At 34.2% G+C, this 23,301-nt stretch overlaps 1 protein-coding gene across 5 annotated transcripts in view; it reads left to right on the top strand.

The window, feature by feature from the left end:
• Positions 1-21,303, top strand: part of dmtn (dematin actin binding protein) — a 30,729-nt gene extending 9,426 nt beyond the window's left edge. For 3 of the 5 annotated variants that reach the window (XR_010896201.1, XR_010896199.1, XR_010896202.1), the window contains exons 2-14: positions 7,974-8,033; positions 8,356-8,418; positions 8,604-8,759; positions 9,057-9,101; positions 12,159-12,291; positions 12,381-12,425; positions 12,601-12,744; positions 14,868-14,977; positions 15,230-15,335; positions 15,698-15,762; positions 17,389-17,437; positions 17,710-18,513; positions 19,759-19,826. Coding sequence is in view for 1 of the 5 variants with exons in the window: in XM_067398077.1 (XP_067254178.1) it covers positions 8,025-8,033; positions 8,356-8,418; positions 8,604-8,759; positions 9,057-9,101; positions 12,159-12,291; positions 12,381-12,425; positions 12,601-12,744; positions 14,868-14,977; positions 15,230-15,335; positions 15,698-15,762; positions 17,389-17,437; positions 17,710-17,717; positions 18,044-18,109; positions 18,433-18,513; positions 19,759-19,872 (1,194 nt within the window). In the remaining 4 variants the exon portion in view is untranslated. Of the gene's footprint in view, positions 1-7,973; positions 8,034-8,355; positions 8,419-8,603; positions 8,760-9,056; positions 9,102-12,158; positions 12,292-12,380; positions 12,426-12,600; positions 12,745-14,867; positions 14,978-15,229; positions 15,336-15,697; positions 15,763-17,388; positions 17,438-17,709; positions 18,514-19,758 lie in introns of those variants that run through there. The other 2 variants (XM_067398077.1, XR_010896200.1) reach the window with 2 other exon arrangements.
• The last annotated feature ends 1,998 nt before the right edge of the window (positions 21,304-23,301 follow it).

The following is a 23,301-nucleotide window of genomic DNA, read 5'->3' as shown; positions in this document are numbered from 1 at the left end:
TGAGGCAAGGGAGGGGTGACTCAAAATGTTTCTAAACTTAAAACGCCTGTTTGCGTTTGTATTGCTTTAATTCTTACACAATTATTTTAAAAATATATCATTTATTTACAATACTTAGAGTGGTATTTAATTATATTTTTTGGGGGGACAGCACTCAGATAAGGTGGGTCATGTCCCCCCCGTCCCCCCCGCGATTTACGCCCCTGAAGGTTGTTAATCCATTGTATTTGCTTCTGCTGAAGCCGTCAGCCTGCATTATTTCAGCTTATTTTTTAAAATAATCATGTTTAACATTACCCATTATGCTGTACAGAAAATTACATCAATCAGAATCAAAAAAGCAACACGTTCAAAAATAGCTCTTTAGCTCCGTCCTCTCCCATGAATTACTGTGAATGACGTAATCGAGTCGATCTCTCTACGCTTTCAAAATACTGAAATGTTTGTGTATATATATATATATATATATATATATATATATATATATATATATATATATATATATAATTTTGCAATAAACTTAAAGTGACAGTTCACCCAAAAATGAAAATTATCTCATAATTTACTCACCCTCAAGCCATCCTAGGTGTTTATGACTTTCTTCTTTCAGCCAAACACAATCAGAGTTATATTAAAAATATAAGGCTCTTCCAAGCTTTATAATGGGAGTAAATGGTACCCCTAGATTTTGAAGCCCAAAAAAGCACATCCATTCATCATAAAAGTAATAAAGGCCTTCTGAAGCGGTACGCTTTTGTAAGAAAAATATTAATATTTATAACTTTATAAACTATAATCACTGGCTTCCGGTAATGGTCGTACATGAGCCTAGTTTTGGTGGAAGAGTAACCCCTGACCCGACACATGACATATTGACAAACGCGGAAGCACATATTGAGCACCGGTCACAAATTAGAAGTCTAAAAGGAGAATCTTTAAAGAGAAATATTGGAAGATTTCAATATAAGAGAAAAGGAGCTTGAGTTCGTTGCCCAGGATGATTTGTCTGAACCATAAGAGGTGTCTACTCTCACCTAAGCTTACACTACTCCTGCATCATACTTCGGGTCAGAGGTCACCGCCGGAACTCAACTTTGGTACGGCTGTTACCAGAAGCCAGTGATTATAGTTTATAAAGTTATAAATATGGATATTTTTCTTATAAAAATGCAGTGCTTTTTTAACCTACTGGAGCCATATGGATTATTTTTATGTTGGATGGCGTTCAAAATCTAGCGTACCATTCACTCCAACTTGGAAGAGCCCTCATAATATTAACATTTTAATATAACTCTGATTGTGTTTGGCTGAAAGAAGAAAGTCATATACACTTAAGATGGCTTGAGGGTGAGTGAATTATGGGATAATTTTAACTTTCCCATAATTTTCTTAACCCTTTGAAATAAATTGTTTTTATACATATAATCAACATTTGTAAATGAGTAGTTTTATATTTCTCCATCATTTTTAATTTGATTATGCTTTGCAATGCTTCATGGGATTGTAGATCTTTCCTATTTGTCTTTTTGTCCAATTTTCAAAAAATGTTTTGCTTCATATCAAAGTTCGTAATGTTACAGTTCACCTCGTTGCTGATTGGCTTGGTTCATGGCTTTTAACTCTTTAACAAAGACTATTTTAAAATCACAATGGGAAAAATTTATGGAAAAAAAAAAAAAACTTCTGGAACCAGTGCTACTAAAACAAAGGGGGTGGTCACTGTTGCATTAAAATAAATGCTTTTGACATTGTCTCTGACTTCTGTTAAGATCAATATTGTGTGTTGGTCACTATTATAGTGGCCATCACGACTATTTAAAGGCAGATAGATTTGCAGTAGAATTCACTGTGAGAGAAAATCTATGAGTGATGTGTGCTGTCAGATTCCTGCTGGAACAGCAAATATCTCAATTTTGATGTGCACCAGCAGCATCCTGAGTTTCACTACTAGCCACCGCATAAAAACACAATGAAATGTATGAAATCTCCACACAGTAGGTAACTGGCCACAATTATTTAAGTGCTAAATTGTCTTCTCAGCATGTGAATCACCATTAAATCAAACTTTATTTGAGCCTGGTGCTCAGGGACGCTTCTTAGCCAGATTGAACTTGAATTACAGACAGCTTGATGCACATGGGTCCCTTCGTCTCAAATGACAGGCCATTTACATTGTGCTCAGGGTGATCAATCACTTCAGTAAAGTGGTGCTGAGGGTCTCAGCACGACGTCCTTCACGCCAGAGTAAACCTAACCTGAGCTGATCGCTAACCCTATAACCAGCAGGGAAAGCCGTCTATGGCTGAGATCAGTCGAGGGTGGAAAGGTGGAGGAAAGGAAACCAACAGTGATGTTTGGTGCTACAGTAGATTCCTCTCACTGCCTTTTCTGTCACAGATTTGTTTTTGGCAAACATGGAGGTTTAAAATACATTTTTGGCTTTAGAATGAACAGAAAAGGGAAGATTTAATATGAGTCTCTTAAAACTGCCAAGAAAAACATGGATTATTAAAATCAAAAGAAAATTTGCATCACTTTACAATAAAGTCCCATTAGTTAACGTTATAGTTAAGGCATTTACTAACTGACAACGTTTTTGTTACATTTGTTACATTACCTATTCGTCTTTGTTAATATTAGTTAATAAAAATACAACTGTTCATTGTTCATTTTAGTAAATGTTGAAATGAATTGAGATTAATAAATGTTTTAGAAGGGTTTTCATTGTTAGTTCATGTTTACTAATATAGTTAACTAATGATAAAGAATGAAACATTATTGTAAAGTGTTATCAGAAATTAGATTAAATCTAGACAGAACTGCCATATTAGAATTATTCTTATATTTTAATATTTATAATCTTTTTAAATTATTTTATTTTGTAATCTGAAATATAATTACAGTATTTAAGTATTTTTATAATTAATTTATTTTATAATTAAAAATTTTAGTTCTGTATTTTTTTTATAATTATTTGATTTTATAATTGGAAAAGGTATTGCAGTATTTAATTAAAACAATTTTAATAACTAATACAATTTCAAATAATAAAATAAAATAAAGTACTGAGATTGAGAAGTTGGGTGGACATGAAAATAATGTCACATTGCAAGAAATGGAGTCTTTTTTTTTTGCGTAAAATAGTGCAAAATTATTATTTTGTGCAAAATATAATTTCTCATTTTTTCTTTTGATTTTGAGGTGAAATATGACCCAGACATTTCTTTAGAGATTTACACATAAATGTTATGCGTTTCCCTTGACATTTCATCTTTTTTTCCCCTGAAGCAACACATGAGCAGTCAAAACAAACCGGAACAAACAAGCTCTGGCATTACCCCGAGTGAACTTCATCAAATCAAAAAGCTTTTTTTGCAAATAGAGCATCTTTGTCGACTATTTTAATGCAAAGAAATGGATTCAAAACGCCTTGAGGCTTGTACCCTGCTTAGAGTGTGTTACTTACGCTCTTGTCATAAAATATTCAAGGCGCATCCTTATATGAAATTGAAATTACTGTTAAAACTAATTAGCACATTAAAGACTGCCAACCCAAAACCATCTGTACTCAGTATAATTCTCTGCTGTTTTCTGATGCTGAAATCTGATAAATTCTGTGGACAATTCTCTAAAGAGAAATTGGGTGAGCAGTCGTGATGTCACTTCCCCTCCCCCACCACACTAACAGGATGTCTCTGTATCTAATGAATTAATGTCTCATTTCATAAAGACATTAGTCCACTGATCCCCTTTGTGGAGATCAGACGGATGGTGTAACTGTTTCCTTCATATTTATTCATACTGACAGCAGCTTTTATGGTCAATTCTTCCAATAACTGGGCAAAAAGATAGTACCGCGCCCCCAGCTGATGCAATTGGTTGAGCCAATGTTGCTATGTCGGGCTGACTGGGATGATGGCAAGTTTTAAAAGCATCACAGAATCAGTGTTGTTATTGTTAATTAAAGATCATTTTTGTTAGTTAAAATAAAGCTGAAATAAAATAAAATAAAACAGAAACACTAGATGGAAAAACTTACATTAGAGCTGTTGCCTACTATTTGAAATAAAATTATGTTCTAAAATTACAAAACTGAAATAGATATAAATGAAAGCTAAATAAAAGTAAAATAGAAATATTGGATGAAAAATTTTATTAGATCTGTTGCCTAGGCAACTAACTGAAATCAAATGAGTTGAAATACTAAAATTACTAAAACTGAAATTGAATATAAATGAAGATAAATAGAAATAACATAAAAAAGAAATATTGGATGAAAAACTTAAATTGGAACTGTTGCCTTGAAAACTAACAGAAATCAAATGAGTTGAAGTACTAAAATTACTAAAACTGAAATAGATAAATAAAAGCTAAATAGAAATGAAATCAAATAGAAATATTGGATGAAAAACTTAAATTAGAACTGTTGCCTAGGCAACTAACTGAAAACAAGTTGAAACACTAAAATTACTCAAACTGAAATGAATATAAATGAAGCTAAATAGAAATAACAAAATAGAAATATTGGACGAACACTTAAAATAGACCTGTTGCCTAGGCAACTAACTGAAATAAAACAAGTTTAAATACTAAAATTACTAAAACTGAAATAGATATAAATACAAGCTAAATAGAAATGAAGTCAAATAGAAATATTGGATGAACACTTAAATTAGAACTGTTGCCTAGGCAACTAACTGAAAACAAGTTGAAACACTAAAATTACTAAAACTGAAATGAATATAAATGCAAGCTAAATAGAAATGAAATCAAATAGAAATATTGGATGAACACTTAAATTAGAACTGTTGCCTAGGCAACTAACTGAAAACAAGTTGAAACACTAAAATTACTAAAACTGAAATGAATATAAATGCAAGCTAAATAGAAATGAAATCAAATAGAAATATTGGATGAACACTTAAATTAGAACTGTTGCCTAGGCAACTAACTGAAAACAAGTTGAAACACTAAAATTACTAAAACTGAAATGAATATAAATGCAAGCTAAATAGAAATGAAATCAAATAGAAATATTGGATGAACACTTAAATTAGAACTGTTGCCTAGGCAACTAACTGAAAACAAGTTGAAACACTAAAATTACTAAAACTGAAATGAATATAAATGCAAGCTAAATAGAAATGAAGTCAAATAGAAATATTGGATGAACACTTAAATTAGAACTGTTGCCTAGGCAACTAACTGAAAAAAAAACAAGTTGAAATACTAAAATTCAATCTATATGAAGCGCCATATTAAACGGAGCTAGAAGAAATACCGCTCTAAACACACTTTCTGAAGAAAATGTTCTACATAGAACAGGTTCTGTCTGGTGTTTCATATATAGAATCTTTTAGGACTTTCAATCAGGGATCATTTTATGGAACTTTTTTTTTTCATTCTTCATTTTAATTCAATTTTATGACTTAAACAGCTCGTAAACATTCTTGATCACTAGAATAAAATTTAAAAAAAACAACCCGTTAAACATGAAATACAATGCAATCATTTAAGATATTTCTACATATAACCCTTTTGGCATGAAGGGTTCTTTAAAATTGAGTCAACAATCCTAGGGATCTATATAGAACCTCTTTGAACATTTTTTGTAAGAATGCAGTTTCCTAAAAACAAATAAATATGCATCTCTGAATACAGTAGAAGCTACGTGTGGACTAACCTTGTTATCCAAACATCCTGTGTTGGGCGATGAAATGTGTGTGATATCAGTGGGCGTGTTGAACACTCTCAGTGGGAGGATAATTAAATGGATCAGCTCAGACTGAATTGCAGGAATGCTCCGGTGATATAGTCTGCTAATGTGAGATGGGCTAATGGGACGTTTCATGCAGAAACAGTTTAAATGAACTCATCTGAATTTCACAATGTTGTTTTTGGAGCACACTGTATTCACAATTCTAAAATTGTGATTTATATTAAAACTCATAGCAGATTATCAAGACCATCTTTCTGTTTCCAATTTAATTTTTATGTTTTCCAAAGTATGGGAAATGCCTTGTAAAATATTGTTTTCCACTAAAAAAATATTTCAGTATACTTAGAACAAGATTTGAAAGTTTTAAAATGTTCTTTAAGAAACAATCAATAAGACTTCATTTAAGAGGATATTTTGATTTAAGCATAAATCTAAGATAATAAAGAAAAATAATACACTACTGTTCAAAAGTCTGACATCAGTATCATGTTTTTATTTATTTTTTATTTTCTTGAAAGAATTTTGATCAAAAATGGCATTTATAATGTTTTAAAAGATTATATTTCAAATAAATGCTTTTTATTCATCAAAGAATCCTGGATGGTTTTCATAAATATAATACGCAACACAATAGTTTTCAACAGTTGTTCAATAAAGCAATAAGCCCCATGAAGCTGTGGTTTACAGTGAATTTATAACAGCTAAGGGGCATTGTTAGGCACGATGTGGAGCGGAGTACCTAAACCCCCCTTAGCTGTTATAAATTCACTGTAAACCACAGCTTCATGGGGCTTTTTTTTTTTTTTTTTTAAACGGTTACCACACAATACAAATATTAAAACCAAAAAAATATGTATCAATGCAACTTTCATGAAGTAAAATCATTAGAAGCTTCCTTCCACTGGAAAAAATACTCCCTGACCGTGAACAGCAAAAGAAGTTACATTATTACACCATTAGATGGCGGCAAAGACTGTCTTTAAGAGCGAGGCATTCAGTCACAAAGACTTTTATATTGAAACTTGTTGAAGTAAGATGCAAATGACAAATGCTTTGACTAGCACTGTCAGTGTCAGCAGGGAACAGGGGAAACCCATTAGATGTTAAAAGGACAAGATCACAGCAAATTCAAATTGATATCTTATTATGAACATAGGACTGGCCTGAAGGAAAATGCTAAATTTGAAATCGGGTAATACTCTCGGTCACTCGATATCTCTCTCACAATACTCTTCTACATAATGCAGTAAGCTTCAATGAACAAAATCAATAAAGAACAAACATATGTTTACGTTGCTAAGAGTGGTTGCTAAGACAGATGCAGCAACATAAACACTCAGTGGTGCAGCGATACTTATGTAATGCGGTCAGCTGTATGTTTTTGGACTTTTACACGATCACATGAGAATGTGTATCAATAGTACGAGTTTGTAATCTCGTAGAATATATACGGCAAAATGAGTTTTGGCGTGCTTATGGTACGCGTTTTTTTTCGCGTGCATATGATACGCACTTTATGGCGTGTATATTATACGCTCTTGGGTAGATTGGGGGTGGGGAGTGGGGGTTTCGTACATAAAATACGCCATAAAGTTCGTATCTTATGCACGCGAAAAACTGCGTACCATAAGCACGCCAAAACTCATTTTGCCGTATATTCTACGAGATTACAAACTCGTACTATTGATACGCATTTTTGTGATATCGGGCTCCTTTTACAACAGCTCTGAACTTGGCTCAACCAATCAGAAAGAATGGCCGGAACTATCCGTTTTATAAATTCAGCTTTGCCATCACAGGATTAAATTATATTTTCAAATATATTCACATAGAAAACGGTCACTTCAAATTGTAAAATATTTTTCACTGTACTTTTTAATCAAATAAATCCAGCCTTAGTGAGAATAGACTTCTTCTCCTTTCTTTTTATATATTACCAACTCTGGAGTTTTGAATGGTAGTGTACATGATAATAATAATAATAATAATAATATATTTCTTAAAATTCTAAGTAAAGAAAATCTAATAAAGAAAAACAAAAAACATAATTCAAGAAATATTTTCTGAGAATAAGTCTTGATGTCTTACACATTCTTGACTCTTTTTTAAGGATGTTAACATGTTAAAATAAGATAAAAAACAAAAAACAAAAATACACCCAGGTAACAAAAAAGTTACTTTTAGAAAATACCTACAGTAACCTAATTTGTTTCTATTTTGAATTCACGTTTGGCCTCTTTATGTTTTATTGCAGATCTGTGTAACTGGAAGAACAAAGAAGGGAGTTTTATAATTTTCCTCAGTCATGCAGAAGGTAAAGTATGTTGATTTTATTTCACCTTGTTGCCATGAATCACTGATCTCCTAACACTGAGGTTTCTGAAATATTTATATAGCTTTTTTAAAAGGTTCTCATATACTAATCTATATTATATTTCTGACAAAGTAAACCCATTGAAGTATGATCATATCTGCACTGGGTTTTTTTCCACTTGGTGAGAATGGAATGGGGGCGTGGCTGAGTGACAGACATCATCAGTTTGATTGATGATATTAGATATAGGTCTTATTTCTCATTAACAATGTCATTGGATAGGAGCAGTTAAATTATGACCTTTGACCTTTTTGATCTGCAGGCAGGGACGGCCCCGTCTTCCCGGGGTCCAAGTGCTCCTGGATCCCCAGCCACCTCTATTGTGGTAAGTAAAACTAGCCTGGGCGCTCATAGCTTTCAGTTTCACAGATAACACTTTCCGTTCTGTTATCTGCCATAAAGCACATGCTCAATATCCCAGTTCCTAGGAACCCCATGAGGCATTTCAGAGGACAACCGCTTCTTTCACGCCAAACTGAACTCAGCCTCTTTCTTTTTAACTCCCCAAAGGCACGAATGGACAATCAGGTCATTGGATATAAAGACTTGGCCGCCATTCCCAAAGACAAAGCCATACTTGAGGTGGAACGGCCAGATCTGATGGTGTACGAGCCGCATTTCAATATCTCAGCCCTGGATCGAATGGGTCTCTCCAGAAGCAGAGAGGTCAGAAAAGAACCAGTGTCTCTTTAGATCGAGTCTTTGTTTCATTGTACCATCGGGAAACATTTGAGTAGGTTTATTGTACGTTTTACAACTTCCACTTAAAGTGGAATCAATATATGTGTTTTGGCAAACAGGAAGCTGAATATAATGGTGAGATGTAACTTTAATGTTATTAGTCAAGCTTTGTTATGCATGTTAAATCATTTGTGTGTGTAAAAGTGCACTTGAATGTCAGGCCTTGAAGACGATGCATGTACTGTATGTGTTTGTTCTGTTTTCTCTCCTTGTCTCTTCCAGAGATCAATGTCACCTCATTCTATCTCGCCCCCTCCTTCCCCTGAGGTGAGACATCAAGCCTCTGTCAATCAAGACGGTCACTAGTCACTGATCACTAGTTTTAACGATCATATTTATGTTCCTGCACACTTCAAATGGGATTGTTTTACTGAGCCAGTCAATCAGTTAAATGACATTGCCATCTTAAATGACATTCAGTTTCAGTTGTATTTCAATTACGTTTGCTAGAGTGAATATGGACCAATGTACTTTAATTTATTTAATTATTTAATTAAATTTAATTCTCATTAAAGACATCCACTTATTTTCCATGTTATATTTAATTTTAGTCTTTTATTTAACAAAATTAGCAGGGTGAATTCAGGTTGATTGGGACACTTTTTCTAAATTATCTCAATGGCGAAACGTGTCCCAATCACCCTGAATTCACCTTATTGAATTTTAGTATAATCCAATTATTGGTTATTGGCCATAACATGAAAATAATTATTGTATCATTATCGGACAACATTTTAATATTATTTATTTTTTTATTAATTATATTTAATAATATTAATTTGATTATTATATTGTAGTATTCTATTTTTTTTAAATAATACATATGAATTAATACTGAATGTGAATTAATAATTTATTATTAACATTATTAATCATAATAATTAAAATTAAGTATTTATTCACTGATTAATATAATTAATTTGTATTGATTACTATCTAATACTATAATATTACAATATTGTTGTATTGTTTAATATAATTATGAATTCATATTTTTATTAAAATTTAATTTAATGTCTTTAATTCACATATTACAGTCAATGTGCATACACATTATTTAACTAATCATTATTTAGCAACTATCAAAGGGAACACCCACTTATCCATATTATATTTCACTTTAGTTTTTAGTGTATAGTTTTGAATTTTAATATCTGCCACTTATAATAATTAGCAACATATTGTAATCATCTAGAATTTGAATGTCATGATTTAAAAAAATTCAAAGGTACAATTAAAAGGAAAAATTAAAGGAACACTTTGAAAACACATCAGATCTCAATGGGGATCAGTATAGTAGATCTCTATACTGATGGACTGGGTAATGTGTTAGGAACGAAAGGATGCCACATCGTTTGATGGAAATTAAAATTATCAACCCACAGAGGACTGAATTCAAAGACACACCGAAAATCAAAATGATGCAGCAGGCTAGTCCATTTTGCAGAAATTTCATTACAGCAACTCAAAATGGTATTCAGTAGTTTGAATGGCCCCCATGTGCTTGTATGCATGCCTGTCAAGGGGTATTTCCTCCCAAATCTGGACCAGGGCATCACTGAGCTCCTGGACAGTCTGAGGCGCAACCTGGTGGTGTCGGATGGACCAAAACATAATGTCCCAGAGGAGTTCTATTGGATTTAGGTTAGGTGAGCATGGGGGCCATTCAATGGTATCGATTCCTTCATCCTCCAGGAACTGCCTGCATACTTTCGCCACATGAGGCCGGGCATTGTCAGCGTAGGGTCTGACAATGGGTCCAAAGATTTCATCCCGGTACCTAATGGCAGACAGGGTGCCATTGTCTAGCCTGTAGAGGTCTGTGCGTCCCTCCATTGATATGCCTCCCCAGACCATCACCAACCCACCACCAAACCGGTCATGCTGAGCAATGTTACAGGCAGCATAATGTTCTTCACGGGTTCTCCAGACCCTTTCAAGTCTGTCATGTGCTCAGGGTGAACCTGCTCTCATCTGTGAAAAGCACAGGGCACCAGTGGCGGACCTGCCAATTCTGGTGTTCAATGGCACATGCCAATCGAACTCCACGGTGCCGGGCAGTGAGCACCAGGCCCACTAGAGGACGTCGGGCTCATGAAGTCTGTTTCTGATTGTTTGGTCAGAGACATTCACACCAGTGGCCTGCTGTAAGTCAATTTGTAGGGCTCTGGCAGTGCTCATCCTGTTCCTCCTTGCACAAAGGAGCAGATACCGGTCCTGCTGATGGGTTAAGGACCTTCTATGGCCCTGTCCAGCTCTCCTAGAATAACTGTCTGTCTCCTGGAATCTCCTCCATGCTCTTGAGACTGTGCTGGGAGACACAGCAAATCTTCTAGCAATGGCACGATGTTGTGCCATCCTGGAGGAGTTGGACTGCCTGTGTAACCTCTGTAGGGTACAGGTATCGGCTCACACTACCAGTAGTGACACTGACCCTAGCCAAATGCAAAACTGGTGAAAAACAGTCAGAAAATATGAGTAGGGAAAAAAATGTCAGTGGCCTCCACCTGTAAAACCATTCCTGTTTTGGGGGTTGTCTCATTGTTGCCCATCTAGTGCGCCTGTTGTTAATTTCATTAACACCAGCTGAAACTGATTAACAGCCGCCTCTGCTACTTAATGGCCAGATCAATATCCCAGGAGTTTAACTGATTTGATGCTACTCTCTGATTAAAAAGTGTTCCTTTAATTTTTTTGAGCAGTGAATTATTGACATTGTTATTCAAATGTAGTTTTTCACCACTGATTAATATTATTAATTTGTATTAATTATAATTAATAATATTGTTGTAATATTGAATGTTGATATTAACCTATGATATGAATACATGATAAATTATTATTAATGCTTTAATATTTAATTTAATTGCTTTAATTTACTGTAAATTATTGTGGTGCAGTCATATAAACATTAACATTAGCAAATCTCAAAAGAATGATCCATGTATTATCCATATTATATTTCATTTTAGTTTTTAGTGTATTGTCTTTTAAAAAATGTAATGAATTTTAATGTCGGCCACTCACTGGTTATCAGCTGAACTTAATTAGCATCATATTGGTATCAGTCAGAATTGTAATATTGTGCATTCCTATTTACATAAATTTTAACTTACTCTAGAACTTTGAACAGTGGAATCAAATGGCATTCTATTCTGCTGACTGCCGTTAGCATATTTTACAGTAAGGCATGAGTTCGCAGTGTCATATTATTGATGCAGACAGTAAAATATATTGGTTTGGCTTCTGTTAACATGCTGAGTGCTTAAATTTTGTCCACTCTGTACACCAAGCGAGTGCTTCAATATTCCCCTGTTTATTCAGATATTTGCCTCAAAGGAGTCGAAGGAGTGGCCAGAGCAGGGGTCTCCAGGAGGGTCCAACATGGGCTCCACGGTGCAGCTCCGCAAAATCAGCTCTGCCTCCAAAGGCCCCATGCAGCACTTCCACAGGCCAGGTACTTCGTTCATGCTAGGGTTTTTATTGCAATGATATGTTTCATAATCATTCAAATGTGTTGTAACTGTACATCCATTCATGTTTCAGACAGTGGCACCAACATCTATAAGAAGCCACCAATTTACAAACACGGTATTTGTTCATTTATTTATTTTGTTATTATAATGTTTGTTGTTGTTGTTGTTATATATTATAGTTAGTGACCTCACTTTCATGTATGATTATTGGTTTTCCAAGCTGTTAGGAAAGATGAACTGTCAACATCGTGCTGGTGATGTTTTGATGTTTATCTTCTCCCTGTCCTCAGACAGAGAGACTGTAATGTCTCATAATAAACAGGATGTCATCATTGAGTCCTCCAAGTTCCCAGCAGCCCAACCACCTGATCCTAACCAGCCTTCAAAGATAGAGACAGAGTACTGGCCCTGTCCACCCTCTCTAGCTACTATGGGTAAATGCTCATCGGCTTTCATATTTCTGTCGCATTGGACAGTAGCCCCACCCACAGTGACATTTTATTGTTTTATTATTTTATTACACAGCTGTATATTGAAGGTGAAATGTGTCAAGGGGTTTTCTCATTCTGTTATTGCAGCTTTAGAGAAGCATGCAGAGTTGCAGAAATTGCAGATACCTTTTGAGATGATTATCTTTTTATCATTGTTTGAAATCTCTGATTGATATTACTATACTACAATCACCAAAGGTGCAGAGACGCCTATTGTATCTGTTAGTTTTCTTCTACTTCCTCTTTCTTCTCCTTTATCTTTTCCACTCTTGAAGTCTATGGCAGCCCAGAGAAATGTTTGCGGGAAAATTATGAAATTTGGCACACAGATAGAGGACAGTCTGAACAGTAAACTCAGCAATTTTGGAGTCTCTAACTCAATCCCTCTAGTGCCACCAACTGTCCAAAGTGACACTTACACTTTTGAACCATAAGGGCTAAAAAAAACTAAAATCTTTTTTCCTCTGATTCCTTAGCAAGACGATTAGATTGCATCCTATGACGTCCTAGACAGTTTGTCCGATTTTCACCGAAATTGGCTCACAACATCTTCAGACCATGCTGGCAAAAAGTTATTAAAAGCTTTTTGATAGACCAAAACATTCTTGAATAACGTGCGACGAGTTTGACAAAGAGCACGTCAAAATGGATGCAAGGCTATATCGCGCAATACTTTAGCGTATTCAGACCAAAATTGGTATATGTCACTTACAAGCATGACTTGAGGCTACTTGCAGCATTTCGGCACAGCGCCACCTACTGGCCAGGACAGGAGATATGAAAAATGGCTATTGCTGAATGTTTTGCCCAAAACTGGTCTTTTTTAAATTTAGTGCAACATACCGAGTCAAATAATACCAAAGTCCCTTTAAGACAAGTCATTTCACTCGGCGGCCATCTTTGAAACGCCTCTCGGGCATCCTGGGCATCATGCAGCTCCTATCTCTTTGAATGGGGAAACATCAAATTCTCCAAAACTGTTCGCCAACCTTACGATTAAATTTCATATTTGCAATCACCAATGAAATCTGACAACAACTGTCTCATAAATGTTTTTCCAAACTCTCGAATCATGACAAAAAATCTATTTTTCAGGCTGGATCAAGCTGATGTGCAAACTTTAATGCGCGTCTCTTGTGCCTCATTTCAGAGGCGCGAGTCTGACTGTTTCTATAGAAACCAGTGCTTCTAACGGCCGCTGCAGTGACGCGATGACTTTACCAGTCGCCGATTGGTTCTTATTTAGAAGGCGGGACTTATTCTGCCATATTGTGCGTTACACTTTTTCCCATTCAAAACAATACGAGTGACACGTCTTGTGTTATTCTATAGTCTTTGATAATACCCATATTTCCCACGTTGATCATTTTGGGCACCGGCCATTTTGAATTTTGTCATAAAATGCTGTATTTATAAATTTAATGCTGGAAACTTTGTGTCCTTCCTGATTAGTAAGTGTACGTTGATTGGCCGAATGCATGTGAAACACTGACACCCTTTTTTTTAAAAAAAAAAGCTGTGTAAATACAAACATGAAAAACGGCAATAGATGGATCGATACCAAAGTCCAGGCACTTCTCAACCTTTTCGCTAAGGAGGAAACCCAACGTGATTTTGAAAGGATCAAGTGAAACATGACTATGTATTTCTGCTCAGCTAGCGACACTGGGCAAACAACATAATACTTTTTCGTATACAGTTTGCTTTCTTTGTTTAACAGTTCTATCTTGTAACGTATAAGATAGGACTGTTAAACAGATCATAAACTAATGAAGACGGAGAATGCGCTCAAGTCATTCACATCGCCATCCAAATTAAAGTCCCACACAACAACCAGAGCGGCAGGACATAAGTGACGGCTTACATCACTAAAAAGTTCCAACTGGCTATGCGAATGCAACCAGAAAAATGGTCCTAGGGGAACATTTAGTTCTCGGTGGACTCCTCTGGTGGCTAGTTCCTATAACTTAGTTACTTTAATAACTACCCAGTGCAAAAGTCCCTTCGTTGGTTCATACTCAAGGTACAATACACTTTTTTTTACAATGCCTGTCAATTCCTCACAGAGATCGAGTGGAGGAAGAAGGCAGCCGAGCAGGGAAAACCAGTTGAGGACGATGAGTTTGAAGACCTGACTGAAGATGCAAAGAGACTACAAGAACAGGAACTTCAGAAGGTGAAAGCAGTTTTTGTCTGGAGCAGGACTGTCCCACATCAATACATCCTGTTAAGATTAATATCCCTCATTGTCTGTCTGTCTCGGATAAATCAGACGCTGGGCTGGGAATATTTTCTCTAAGGCTAGATGATTAAGTGTTTTGTTTGCAGGCCATTAAATTGAAGGGAGTGCTGGAAGGATATCCACACACAACATGAGGCCAGCACTTAATGGAGCTCTCTAATCATGACTGGGCTGTTTGTTTTTCAGATACAGTCCAACTTGGGCAAATTGATCCTGAAGGAGGAAATAGAGAAATCAGTGCTCATCCGTAGAAAAACACGTTCCCTGCCAGATGGGACAAACATACTTTTGGGTATGTGATGTCTGTTTTAGTCTAAGTGCACTTCAACAGTATTGAGTATTTTTTGTATGCGAAAAGGATACACTAAAGAATAAAAATAAAGGTTCTTTATTGGCATCTGTGGTTCCAAGAAGAAACATCCATGGAACCTTTCCATTGCACAAAATATTTATAGTTGAAAAAGTTTATTAAAATGTACTTTACACTAAGAACACAAGTTATTTTAAGAACTGAAAGGTTCTTTGGGGAACCAAGAATGGTTCTTCTATGGCATCACTGCTAATATTGCCCCCGGAGGACACACACACACAGAAAATCTATAGAGAAATGTCTATTGTGCTTATAATTAAATGTTTCATTTACATTCATTGCAGGATCATCAGCCAGTGCTACTAAATCTGCCTCTTTACCTCCTTGCAGTCGAACAGGCCTCACAAGGGTAAAAGATTCATCTTTAAAGGGGTCGTATTATAAATTTGTGGGTGATTTTGGGCTATTTTTGCATTTAAAATTCAGAATTCAATATTCAGACTTCAGTCAAAAATGATAAAATGAAAAATTTTACGTTTTGAAATTTTTTTTTTTTTTGGTTCATCGGAATGGGATGACACATTGACACAAAAATGACCAACTTAGGAAATGAATGGAAAATACGAAAACTGTGGGACTGAATGGGAAAAAAAAAACAGTTATATATTGTTACGGATGCTGGTAGAGCAAACACACAATGAGGAAGAGTAACATATAATAAGTCTTTACTTCCACAATCCACAGAATCAAGAGCAGAGCATACACCAACACATCACAAGTACAAACTAGACCCAACAAACAACTGAACACAGACAGGAACTTAAATACACTGACACAAACAAGCTTAACAGGTTAACAAGGGGGCGTGGTCCAATGAGTGTCCATGGTGACTGAATGTGGCGGGAAACAGAACAAAGGAACACGTGACAAAATGCAAACCAAAACAAACAGAACATGGCGGTGACCGTAACATATATGAACTAGCACGACTATAACTATATAAATGCCTCATTCATTCATTCATAACACTCTGTGTTCACGTTTGACTGTAGGAAAATTCATTCAAAAACTGACACTTCAAATCAACATTTCAAACAAAAAAATCTAAACCCTGACAAAAAGTAGTCTTTGAGAATGTCTAAGCATAAATCCAAACCCACAACTTAATAAAAATAAGTATTTATGTCTAAAAAAAAACACCAGAGAATTTTAAGCCACTTTATATAGAACTATATAGGAATCTAGTGGTTACACCATAGCGTTACATAAGTTTTTCTTTTTTTACCCCCACCAGATGGCACCAATCTACCTTCAAAAAATTGGATTTTAAATGCCTTGTCTCTATTTTAACATGGAATACTGCTTTAATTGAAAAATAATTTTAAAATGTATTAGAAAAAATGTATATAGCTAATACAAAATTGTATACATATTGCATAGTATCATAAAATACCCTCAAAATTTTAAATAATAATCAAAAAATATTATTGAACAAAAATATATAAAATTTTCCTAAAGAAAAAAGTTAAATTTCAAGGCTTCAGTCACTTTTGACCATAAAGGACCCAAAGTGTGACACATAAACGAAGCGGACCAGAGGGTTAAGCCAGTGTGTAAATTTGAATATGTAAATACAATCTGTTTTGATTGGCTAACCTCTTTGCACAGTGCTTATTTAGAAAAGATTGGTTTGCTGTCATGTCCAACATAGTTTGGATGGTATATGGGCAGCCACATAATCATAAAAGCCGTTTTTGGATTTTGAGATTGTTTGTTTAGATCACATGTATCAAACTCCAACCAGCTCCAAAACCCCTGCCTGATGCTGGACAGCGGCCCTCCCGGAACTGAGTTTGACACCCCTAGTTTAGATACTATTGAACTGTTTTATTTCAGAAAATCAAGATAGAGATTTCATATGACCCTTTTAAAGACGTGCCAAGCATGTGGCAAACATGTCATCTGTTGTTTAAGTTGTTCTTGTAGTCCTTTAGTGTCTCTAATTTGAGTAATTTTTTTTTCTTTCTGCATGTAGCTGCAGTCCGCAGACTTTACCTCCACAGACAATGGCAAACTAAAAACGGGTAAGGTCAGAAAATGTATATGTACACAAGCAAGATTCTCATAATGTATTAAAGTTCCATTATAAATTATATTAACAGGCAGCATAACAATTTGAGTGTGATTTTGAATGGAAAAGAACATGACTATGAACAAATATTTGGTACATCCCCCTTTGATTGAATGATTTTTAATGCTTTTGGACCTCAATGTATTTTACTGAATATTTCCGAAATGATTCCGTGTTTATTTTAACTCATTCTAATCTTTTGTTTTTCCTTTATATGTTCCCCAGGTGTACAGGTAAGACAGCTTTGTTTATTTGATTTAACAAGCATGGCGTTTGGGTTTTATAATTTGCTGACAGCTATAGGCTCTGACATGGAAATCACACCCTGTTCCTGCTACTAATGTATCTTTACCCTGACATTAGCCTACACTCCTTTTTCATGGCTTCTGACTCATTTGATCTCCACATACTGTTTACATACTTAATAATGAGTCAAATGATCCTGATTCATTATTATGGATGTAGTGAGACCCTCCTCTCTAAATTTACCTGTTTCATATTGATCTCCTTTGTCCTGGGGGCCATTTTTCTCGGGGATGGGGTGGTGGTGTCTTCATAGAATGGCGATTCACAGAGTGGGAGATTGGACAGAGGAAACTCTCTTCCTAGTATTCTGGAACAGAAGGTGAGGCAGATCTTAAGACACCCTCCAAAGTTTTCATGCTCTGTTTCTCTCTTCTAACCCCATGCCATATGTTCACTCACATCCATGTTGCTTCTAAGCCTCGCATCCATTGAATGCAGAATTCAATATGGCAGTATGACTGAAGGCAATATTGAAAAACTGAAAACTTTGGAGGCTAAATGTGTAGTAAACATTCTCCCTTGAACAAGCCTTTTGGCCTGTATTCTGTGTCCAGTGAATCAAAAAGGATGGGTACTGAATATAATATAAATATAATATATAATAATATATAAAATATAATAAAATCTCACCTCTCCCTTCAGATATATCCATATGAAATGCTAGTTGTGACCCACAGAGGGCGCAGTAAACTTCCTCCAGGTGTTGACAGAACCAGATTAGAGGTAAGTCACAAATGAGCACTAGTTAACATTAGTCAAAAAGTTAATGATAAGTTAATGTTAAGTTTGAGGTCCTTGAAATGCAAAGATCAGCTCAAAAGAAATATATTAATCTAACAAATAATATTAATAAAACAAATCATATTAATATTAAAAAATTACTGCTTCTACTGCTATTGTTATTATTATATTGTTTTCCAAACACTCCTATGACAAATAAATAAATAATGTTTAAAATACATTTTAATATTGTCAATTTTTTCATTTGTTATTATTATTTATTATTTTCCCCCAAACACTTTAAATATAAATTTCAATATTTGTTGATTATTGTTTTCAATAAACCATTATTATTATGTTTGCCAATCACTCCTACAAGTAAATAAATAATATTTAAAAAAAAATACATTTTGATATTTTCAAATTGTTCATTTATTATTGTTATTGTTGTTGTTATGTTTTTCAAACACTCCAAGACAAATAAATAAAATTATATTTTTTAAATACAATTAATATTTTCAAATTGTTCATATATTATTATTATTATTTATTTATTTATTTTTCAAACATATATATATATATTTTAAATAAATAATCTTTTTAAGTGCATTTTAATATTTTAATTGTTCATGTATTATTATTATTGTTGTTGTTGTTGTTGTTCATTATTGTTATTTATTTATGTATTATTATTTTATTTTTCCAAACACCTACCACAAATATATTTACTTTAAAATAAATTTTCATATTTTCATTTGTTCATTATTATTACTACTACATTTTTCCAAACCCTCCTACCACAGAAAAAAATAAAATAAATGAATACATTTTAATAAATTGTTTTAATACATTTGTTATTACTATGATAATAATAATAATAATAATAATAATAATTATTATTATTATTATTATTATGTTTTTCCAAACACTCCTACCACAAATATATGATATAAATTTATATTAAAAATAAATTTTATTAAAATAAATCTATATAATAAATATATACTTTTTTATTTTTTTTAAGGTTTTAATTTAAAAAAAATCTTTTAGACTTTTAAACTGACTAAACAAATATTATGATATCTCATCTCATATTGGGTACAACAATAAGCAGAATTTTTTTTATATAATATTGATTGCAATATTTGAAGTTAAGTTGTAGGATTTTGTCTTTAATAGAGGCATCTACTATATACCACATACTGTATACTGTAAACTGACTGATTGTTTTTATTTTGTCTTTAATAGAGGCATCTGTCTCCAGAAGAGTTCCAGAGCTTATTTGGAATGTCCATCACAGACTTTGATCGTCTGTCACTATGGAAACGGAATGACCTGAAGAAGAAAGTGTCCCTTTTCTAACATTTGGACATTTTGGACTTGGACACTGAAACACTCTCCCTCCAGAGACGCTAGTAATATCCACTCTAATCTAATACGGATGCTATGCAGACATTTCAAGATAAGCAAGGAAGGTGACGCAGCATTACCAGATGTTATTTCAATCACATATACAGCAGTCTCTCTCTCTATATATATGTCTCTGGTGTACATAATAAAGACAGGATGAAGATTCTCGCATCCCCTACTGTCGCTCCATATCTGAAAACTGGGATTATTAGTGATGGAATATCAATTTCATAAACTGCTCCAACCCTTTCTTTACGCCTTATGTCTATTTCAAATTCTTAAAGTGCCCAGAGAAGTTTATAATAATAGGCCTATATATTTACACAAAGTTTAAATTGTAAACCATCACTTTTTTCAACTGTGTTCACTGATATTACACTATAAACTTTATTTATTGTATCCCAGACATGTATGACACTGTACATATCTTTTTGTCTGTTCCTGGTGTTGATTCAGTTCAGTTTTAACAATCACTAGAGGAACAGTTCTAACACCTAGAAGAAATCAAATGTTCTTTATCATTCATTAAAAAATGCATGGACACTGAGTCTACATAATTTATTGAGTTTTACCGATAAAAGGCACTGCGATATATGACTCCTATTCATGCTAATAGCAGCAGTGTTATATTGTGGACTAATATGAAATATCTAAGCTCAGGCTCACTGGAAAGCTCTGGCTTTTGGTTCTCATACACTGTTCGTGCTCCATGCAGTAGGTTGTAATTACTGAACAACACTAGAAGATCTTTGTTCCACATGAAGCCACTAGCAATCCATTTACTTGGATTTTGATGTCGATGCATACCTGCTATAGTTGGTCTCCATTGTGGTGTCTTTTAAAATGGCATAGGTGTTATCAAATCATGCACTGCTTAATGGAGACCGTCCAACGATTATGTGTCTGGTCATTGTTGTGTGTCTCATCACCGTTTTTCTGTAACAAGTTTTTCTGTAATGTTGAGAAAATAAAAGCTTCATGTTAGATTTTGTGTCAAGAAACATTTGTTAGGTCAATTCAAATTCACTGGGAAAGAAAACATTGCATTAATACTCTGCTAACTATGCACAGATGTGTTGTCTTGTTAAATAGAATCCTAACATTCAAAAGTTTGGGTTCTATTCAATTCAATTCACAATACATATAGTTTCAAAGCCGCTTTACAGAAAATACATGTCAACATTACAATTTAGAGTAATCTGTTATCAGAGATGACTGTCTAAATGATGTGATTTCAGAAATGTACATATACAAATAACACAGTTAGCTAACAATGTATTAATTTAAAATAGAAACAATGAGCTCATGGAAGTAATGAAAACATGTAAACAATGAATAGGATATATATAAAAATTTGGAATGATGCATGTTGATCCAGAGTTTGTGTCATCTGAAATCCTTGCAGGGGTTCATCTCTTCACAGGTGTTGAGGCATCTTCATAAGGATCCAAACTGGAGCTGATGTACTCTCCAGAGATAAAACAGAGAAGCAAATGGAAAACAATTAGCATAGCTAATTCATAATGTTCATAATGATAATGTTCATTAAGCAAAGATAGTCATGTGCAATTGATCTGATATAACTGGAGTACAAGGTTATGAGATGCATTATGTGAATGCTTGGCAAAAGAGATGTCTTTAGAGGTGTCTTTACTGGGAGAGTGAGTCTGAGCCCCAAATATTATCAGGAAGGCGATTCCAGAGTTTTGGAGCCAAATGTGAAAACGCTCTCCCTCCTTTAGTGGACTTAGATATCCTAGGTACAACCAGAAGTCCAGAGTTTTTTTTATCTTAAAGAGGGTGAAGGATTGTAGGCCGAAAGAAGATCAGTTAACTACACAGGAGCTAAACCATTTAGAGCCTTATAGGTCAGAAGCGATACTTTATAACTGATATGGAACTTAATAGGTAACCAGTGTGGAGATGATAAAATTGGTGTGATATGATCATATTTTCTTGACCTGGTAAGAACTCTAGCAGCTGCATTTTAGACTAATTGTAGCTTGTTTATTGAGGAAGCAGGACAACCAGCTAGTAATGCATTACAGTTAATCTAGTCGAGACGTCATGAAAGCATGAACTAACTTTTCTGCATCAGAAATAGATACCATATTCCGTAGCTTAGCAATGTTTCTGAGGTGAAAGAAGGCTGTTTTTGTAACATGAAATATGATTTTCAAAGGATAAGTTGCTGTCTAATATAACACCCAGGTCTTTAACTGTCGAGGATGGAGTAACAGTACATCCTTCTAAATGCAAATTGTAGTCTGAGAGATTCTGTGATTCTTGGGTTTTTGGTCCAATAAGTAATACTTCAGTCTTATCTGAATTTAATAGTAGAAAATTACTAGTCATCCAATGTTTTACTTCCTTAACACACTCTGTCAGATTGGATAATTTGGAGATTTCATCTGGTCGTGATGAACTATTTAACTGAGTATCATCGGCATAGCAGTGGAAACTAATTCCATGTTTTTTTATAATATCACCATGTGGCAACATATTGAAAATAGCAGAGGGCCTAACACAGATCCTTGCGGCACTCCATAATTTACTGATGTGGTCTTAAGTCTTTCCCTGTTTAAATATACACAATAGTAGCAGTCTGATAGGCATGATCTAAACCACCGTAATGCCTGGCCCTGAATACCAGTGTAATTTTGTAGTCAATCTAGGAGTATTTTATGATCTATAGTGTCGAACGCAGCACTGAGATTAAGCAACACTAGTATTGAGATACAGCCTTAGTCAAAAGCTAGAAGTAAGTCATTTGTCATTTTAACCAGCGCAGTTTGAGGCCTGAATCCTGACTAAAATTTTTCATAGGTATAATTTTTTTTGCAAGAAGAGGCACAATGAGCAGACACAACTTTTTCTAGCATTTTAAACATAAAGGGAAGATTTGTAATTTGCTAAGAAATAAGATTTTGAATGTTTTCGAAAAATCCCTTATGCTCACCAAGTCTACATTTATTTGATAAAAATATAGTAAAAACACTATTATTGTTAAATATCTGTTTTCTATGTGAATATATTTTAAAAATGTATTTTTTTCCTGTGATGTCAAAGCTGAATTTTCAGCATCATTACTCCAGTCTCGAGTGTCACATGATCCTTCAGAAATCATTCTAATATGCTAATTATCTGCTCAAGAAACATTTATTATTATTATTATTATCAATGTTGATAACAGTTGTTCTGCTTTGTATTCATATTTTTGTGGGAACTGATACATTTTTCAAGATTCTTTTTATGAATAAAATGTTAAAGCAGCATTACTTGAAATACAAATCTTTTTGTAATAATGTTAAAATGTTATACTGAATTAAATTAATCGTTTCTTTTAAAAAAATCATATAATTTAAAATCTTAAAAATCCTA

This window comes from Chanodichthys erythropterus, chromosome 10, assembly GCF_024489055.1.
Source record: "Chanodichthys erythropterus isolate Z2021 chromosome 10, ASM2448905v1, whole genome shotgun sequence".
Taxonomy (NCBI): domain Eukaryota; kingdom Metazoa; phylum Chordata; class Actinopteri; order Cypriniformes; family Xenocyprididae; genus Chanodichthys; species Chanodichthys erythropterus.
Note: the sequence above shows the minus strand (reverse complement) of the source record. Positions and strands in the feature narration are given on the sequence as shown.